Source organism: Camelus ferus, chromosome 6 (assembly GCF_009834535.1).
Source record: "Camelus ferus isolate YT-003-E chromosome 6, BCGSAC_Cfer_1.0, whole genome shotgun sequence".
Classification (NCBI taxonomy): Eukaryota; Metazoa; Chordata; class Mammalia; order Artiodactyla; family Camelidae; genus Camelus; species Camelus ferus.
In genome coordinates, this window is record NC_045701.1 from 20,140,868 (window position 1) to 20,147,816 (window position 6,949).

Genomic DNA, 6,949 nt, shown 5'->3' on the forward strand with positions numbered 1-6,949 from the left:
TGATATGATGTGATGAGAATGGGACTTTACCTCTGTGTTCTTTCTCCAAAACCATAACCTGAATCTAATCATGAGTAAAGCAAAAAACAAACCTCAATTAAGGAACATTCTATTAAATACTTAACCAATAATCCTCAAAACTGTCAAGATCATCAAAAACAAAGAAAGTTTGAAAAATGGTCACAACTAAAAGATGCCTAAAGAGATATGACAACTAAATATAACGTGGTACCCTGGTTGGGATTCTGGAACAGAAAAAAGGCATTAGTGAAAAACTGAGAAAATCTGAATAACATATGGACTTCAATTAATAATAATGTATCAAGGACATTAGAGTGGGACCCTAATCCAATAATGACTGGTGTCCTTACAAGACATTAATTATGACAAATGTACCATATTAATGTAAGATGTGAATAATAGGAGAAACTAGGTGTAGGGTATGAGGAAACTCTCTGTACTATCTTTGCAATAATTCCATAGATCTAAAATGTTCAATATAACACTTTATTTTTTTAAAAAGGTAGCCTGAGAAAGGACTGCTTTGCCAAACCCCCCTGCGCACACCTACCTAAGGCAGCTAGCTCATCAGGGCAAAGGGATTTTTTTTGGTGCGGGAGCATCTATGGAGTACGGAAGGGTGATGCTGCCATAAAATCCTGGTCTCCAAAAGACTGTGAAGGAAGTACCCTAGCCAAGCATCCAAACACCACTGTTGACACTTAAGACAAAGATCCTTGAAAAGCCTCAAAACCATATGCAGATTTGAGGTTACTGCCCACATTGCCCTGTGGACAAGTAAGATTTAACCTACACTTCAGACACTACCATGACAATGACACTGTTAATCGGACATCTTAGGCTGCATCTAGGGAAATCTCAACTTTAATGGCTTAAACAACAAGGAAACTTTTTTTTAATCTTACATAACAAGTGCCAATATTCTATTGTAACATCCTACTCTGTCATCTTCAGTGCCTCAGACATTTCTTAGCTAAACTCTCCTGGCACTCTGGTTGCCTCGATTTCAGGTATCACATGAAGAAGCAACATTTGGCAGGAGAGACCATCTCTTTTAAGTGTGACTCTTTTGAAGAGTACTGGTCAGGTATTTTGTAGAATTTTACTGACTATGAGTTTGTTTGATGCTTTCTTATGATTACAGTGGAGATTTTTGATTTGGGTAAGAGTATCACAGAGGTGCAAGTAACGACTCTTTTAAGGAGCAAGGAAACTTTCCCTCAACTCACTCTAGCCAGCCCCTTCCTAAACTAATCCCTGGGAATAATGAAATTACCATAATCAGTTTAGACCAATCAGGACTTAGCCCGGAGTCACAAGGAAGGATATATACCAAATAAAACAGGGGGTATTAATGACTATTGAGGGGGCCACCACCAGTGTCTGCTACAGGTAAAAACCCTGAAAGGCAGAGCCTTTATTCTAAAGAGGCTACGTTAACATAAACATTAAACTGAGTCTTTTTAAAATGGAAGACCCTTCTAATTGTCAAATTTACTCCTCCTTTCTCCAACACTACCACCACCCAGAGGGATTTTAGGTCATTTACAAAAAATAAATCCCTCCTCTCAGCTATTGAAGGAGTAGCAGGAATAAAGGAAACACCTCTGAAAGACAAATTTCATCTACAGCTCATCTAGACCAAGACAACCCTTTCTATTAGAAACTCAAAGCCTCCTCATTAACCCCAAGAACAAACACTCACAAGCACTCCAACAAAGATGGTGTACTAGTTCAAAATATGAAACTGACATACAAATGAGAGATAATAGATTTCTAAGCCAGATGCATAGAACATTAGCCAAACAATAGTTAAGATACCTGGGCAACATTTCGCAAACTAGTGTGCTTTGCTACATTCTTCTGTACCATGGTAACAAGTAGGCTGATAGATACTAGGTTAAACAAAATTAAATAGACTTCTTTACTAATACATTTCTCAGAGCCTTTACATGCTAGCAGGCATTAGGAACTCCAATAGGAGGATATACTACTTATATTATTTAACATTTCCCTCCAATAAAAGAGGTTTTCCTTTTTTCCCCTGACCATTTATGAACAATTCCTAGGACAGTATTCTGTTTAACACCACTTTGAGAAATACTGCTCTAAAGGGTTAAGCAAAGGCCCAAGAGTAAAGTCTATTGTTATTAGGCAGTTGGAAGGAGGAAAAAAAAAAATCCAGCAAAGAATATAATGAAGAAGGTAAGAGCGAAACTGGAGAGTTCAATGATACAGAAGTAAAAAAGGAGATCGTTTCCAGAAAGCTAGAGACAATCAATTACTCAGAGATTAAATAGAATGAGAATTAAAAATTTTTTTGGATTTGACCAGGAAGACTGTCACTTGTGATCTTCAAGAGAGTAACATCAGAAAAGAGGAGGAAAGAAGGATGGTATACAGAAAAGAAAAAGATTAGAATGGAGATGAAAAAGGAAATAGATGAAGCATTTATAGACCACCAATAACTGGAGTTTAGCAGTGAAAGTAAAAAAAGACATCGGTTGACTGGGAGAAGGGAGTAATGAATAAAAAAAATTTTAGAACAGGAAACACCTACACTTGGTTGAAGGTAAAAGTGAAAACCTACTGAAAGAAACTGATAATTACAGTCCAGTAGATGGAAGAAATGAAATCCAGAGTATAAATTAATAGAAGACACCTTTCTTTTCAGATTTCAGAGAATCTGAATAGTAATGCCTAACCATTCCAAGTCTGAAGACCTCATTTTAATTCTTCAGAATTTCATGGATTTCTGCCTTTTCCACCTGGAGAATTTTTCAGTCTACAGAGTTCAGTATATAGTATGTTTATAAATTTGCTGATCTGCTGCTCCTTTCAGAAGCTGTCTATGTTATGGTAAAGGTGTAGGTTATAGAAAAACACTTACCTGAGGGCCTCAATCTTCATGAAATAAGAAATAAGGTAGAGAATGATGACAATAAGGAAGTTGAGAGCTCAGGAGATTTTAATTTACAATGATTTACTATAAATAAGTTTGATGTACAAAATACAAATGTATAATTGGAACACAAAAAACAATGTGAAGATTATCAAAGAAGGGTCCAGAAAGAAAGGCCTCTACTTAATCCATCCAGAAATTTTCACAACTCTGGTATATTAACAGAAGTTGCATAGGTCATAAATTAATATTATGGTTCCCAGGAGTGAGAACAAAGACTATTCAGTGGCAGGGCTACTTACAGTCTAGCTTTAAACTTTTTAAATTTAAACTTTGTAAGGCCTTCCCCCTCATAAAACACCAACCCTAATAGCTACTTAAGCATACAAAATTTCATTTTTATTTCCTTTCAAGATCTCTGAGGACAATGACATGTGATTCTGTTGCTTAGAATATATTTTTAGATTCTACCTTTTTGGCTAATTTCATTAACAACTGAAATTGAGTACATAATTTTGGATTAACTATGTTCAAGTCACAAGTGTGGCTCATATATGGCTCTAGAACCCCTCTTTCATAACATTTTGATCACAAAAAAGGCAGCATATCTGATTATTTAACTGCTTAATCATAGCCTATAAAGATTTAAGAAAAGTTAGACTGTTTAAAAAATATATAGTGACCACCATAAGGTGGAGGAGTTAGAGAAGGCCCCATTCTTTAAATAAAGAAATGAATAATGATCAGTGAGCATGGAATAAAGGATAAGGCAACAATACTCATACCAAACCTGGCAGTCTCCAGATTTGTGTATCTCTGTAAGCGTAAGGCGGCCGGCCACATAGGCCAGATGATTACTACTGCCAGCTCAGCAGCTGAGCTTGGAGAAAAGGAGGCATCCACACACAGGCCACTCTTGAGAACCAGAACTTACAGCCAGTTTCGTCTGGCAGGGACATGAGAAAGTGGCGGTGATAAACCGGGAAAAGTCTGATAGAAATAGGGTTGTTAGCGCTAAGGGGAGCCTCCAAGGCTACAATTCTGGAAGGCATAAGGCAGCCACGACCGGGCTAATACCCCCACACCAAGGAGCTGAGAAAAACTGTGGGAGTTGAGGGGAGAAGGCTCGTCCTTACCTTGTCATCCTCGCATCTTTTCCCCAGGCCCTCCCTGGCCTGCAGCCGGCTGCTAAGGCGGCCGTAGTCAGCCTCTTTCTGGTCAATCTGTTTCTTGTGCGAGTCCACCAACAGCAGGAGGTCCGAATTGCGCTTCTCCAGGCGCCCGCGGGCCACCTCGGTGCGCTGGACCTGGCTCTGCAGCTCGGCCACCTCCTCCTGAAGCAGGACGTGGCGGGAGGAGATGCTCCAGTAGTTGAAGGCAAGGACCGCGATCACCACCAGCAGAACCACCAACACGAGGGAGGGCAGGCGGCCGGCCCGCCGGTTGGCCCCGAAACCCACCATGGGGCCGAACCAGGCTGTGTCCGGGGCTTCGACGCCGACACCTGCGAGCAGACACTCAGGCCGCGGCTGCTGGGTTGCCTGGGGTACGCGGCCCCAGGGCCGGCTGAAGGAGGAGCAGGGCCGATTCGCCAGCCGGCGAGCCGGAGAAGGGGGCGGGGCCGCAAGCCGCAGGCCCCTCCCCGCCCCCCCTCCTCAAATCTGGCCAAAGTGCGTTCCGAGGCTTTGAACACTACCCTGCACCAGCTGGGCGAAACCAGGAAAACCCAGATGCCCGCACCCCGGGCCCAACACTTCAGGGTTAGGGGGCGGGGAAATGAGCCGGAAGAGGGTGGATTTAACTCTGGCCCCGCCCATTGGCTGGGTCCGGGTCGCCAAGGGGGCCATTTCCTAGTTTCCGCCGTCGCCCCCTCTTCTCGCGAGACAGTGGGCTTCTCTCGCTCTTTGCAGCCTTATCTCGCGAGGGTTATCTCTGTCAGGAAAAGGGTTTTTGTTGATTTTGGCGGTCAGGGTACGCTCCTGTACCATTTTGCTTTTACCTGCACAATTCCCTTGACCCAAGGTGCAGGGCGTGCCTATTTCCCGAGTTTTTGTTTTTGAGGACAGCCGAGGCCGCGACTACTATCTATGTAGGTGAGCTGCGGGCAGAAAGGGCGACTAGAAAGATTTTGTACTTGCTTCAGTAGACGATTTTCTCGCTTGTGCTAAAGATGTGGAGAGAAAACAACAACCTATCCCCCCCCCCCAAAGACGGTAAAATAGCGGTGCTCCAAACATTACGGAGAAAAGCCAGAGAAACTAAACTTTATGACTAAAAGGGGGTGATGCCAGCCTGGTTTCCAAGGTTACTGCTTTCACGAACGGAGAGAACTTAAAAAATGTGTGCCCCCTGTTCTTATGCTGCTTTGCCTTGAGCTGGGCTTCCAAAGAAAGAAAGAAAGTCAAGAAGCTGCCCTCAATGAATGCGTACGTTCAGTGATGCAGAAAAAGCCCCCACCTCTTTTTATTTATTTATTTATTTAGCCTATTTCCTTTGTCCTTGCGTGAAAGTGTAAAAAGTTATTGGCTCTATCTTGTTCAAGGAGAAAATGGAGTTGCTTTATTTTCAGACTTCAGGTTCAAGAACTTCCATGAGCAAAACCCCTAAACGCAAACACTTCTCCTATTTTCATTCAAATAAGAGTGGTAGGATTTTGAATCAGGGAGACTTGTCGTCTTTGAATAATTATTCTATGCTTCCTGTCCATTTCAGAATTAAAGTTACTTGCCTAAAAGGCCTAGAATGGCCTGGGAGAATTATTGCACCTTCAAAGAGTAATGACTTCTCTCATAGATACCGAAAAAACAACTACACCAAAATTATTGACATTTAGTTCACATCAAACTTGAGCCCTTTGGTCTGGCTTCATAAGATCTAAGAAATCCCCTCCAGTCTCAAAGGACAAGCAGACTTTGGCAAAAGGGATGAAGGCAAAAGTGGGATTCACTATCATGGGTCTACCTATTCTTTTCTCAACTTCATATTGGCCTTGCTTTGCTTAGCCAGCAGTTGAAAATTAATCAATTAAGTGATGTTAACTGAAGGGTAACATCTTTTGAGAAGTGTCTTCATTTTTATATGGAATTCTGGCATGTAAAATTATAATACTATTGTACAAAACACATTCACATACATTGTTTAATCAGATGCTTAAAAGAACTATTTGGTACCATTATACCATTTTACAGATGTCGAAGTGACTTGCGCAAAGTCATACATCTAATAAGTAACAGGGCTGAAGCTTGAAAATCAATCCTCTCTCCACTCTTCACCCAGGGGGAATTTTTCAGTTTTGTTGGTTATTTCTTCAAGCTCTTCCCCCTACTGAAGAGCCCAATCCAGATATCATCAAGACAGTGAATAAGTGCTCTCCTATAGATGGTTCTGGATTAGGCATTAAACAAATTGAGGTAAAAGTCAGTTCCTTAAATCAATAACAACATTGATAAGTTATGTTGTTAGTATGTGCCCTTGACATGATGTGATGAGAGGTCTTCTCTGTGGTCTTCCTCCCAAAACTCATAACACTAGTCTAATCATGAGGAAAATACCAAACAAATCCCAGGTGAGGGCCACTCTACAAAATACCTGACCAGTAACCCTACAAACTATCAAGGTCATCAAAAACAAGGAAAGTCTGAAAAACTTGCACAGCCAAAATGTGGTGGTGTCCTAGATTGGATCCTATAACAGAAAAAGGACATTAGATAAAAACTAAGGAAATATAAATAAGCTGTGGGTTTTAATTAATAATAATGTATTATTATTGGTTGATTGTCACAAGTGTACCATGCTAAAATGGGATGTTAACAATGGGGGTGAGGGCAGACTACATACAGGGTATATGGGAACTCTGTAGTATTTTTACACTTTTTCTGTATTTCTAAAACTGTTCTAAAATTTTAAAAATTCATTTAAAAAGGTTCTTACTTGAGGGATATCTTTTAGGTTATTAAGTATAGACAAATATATTCATATAAATGGAAAGGTAGTATAATTACAGGGAAATGATGGTTTAAGATTTAA

At 40.8% G+C, this 6,949-nt stretch overlaps 1 protein-coding gene across 2 annotated transcripts in view; it reads right to left on the reverse strand.

Annotated features, from left to right (window-relative positions):
* Positions 1-4,695, reverse strand: part of GOLM2 (golgi membrane protein 2) — a 93,006-nt gene extending 88,311 nt beyond the window's left edge. For both annotated transcript variants that reach the window (XM_032481329.1, XM_032481328.1), the window contains exon 1: positions 4,060-4,695. In XM_032481329.1, coding sequence (XP_032337220.1) covers positions 4,060-4,386 — 327 coding nt within the window. In that variant the 5' untranslated portion in view covers positions 4,387-4,695. The remainder of the gene's footprint in view (positions 1-4,059) is intronic.
* Between the last annotated feature and the right edge of the window lie 2,254 nt (positions 4,696-6,949).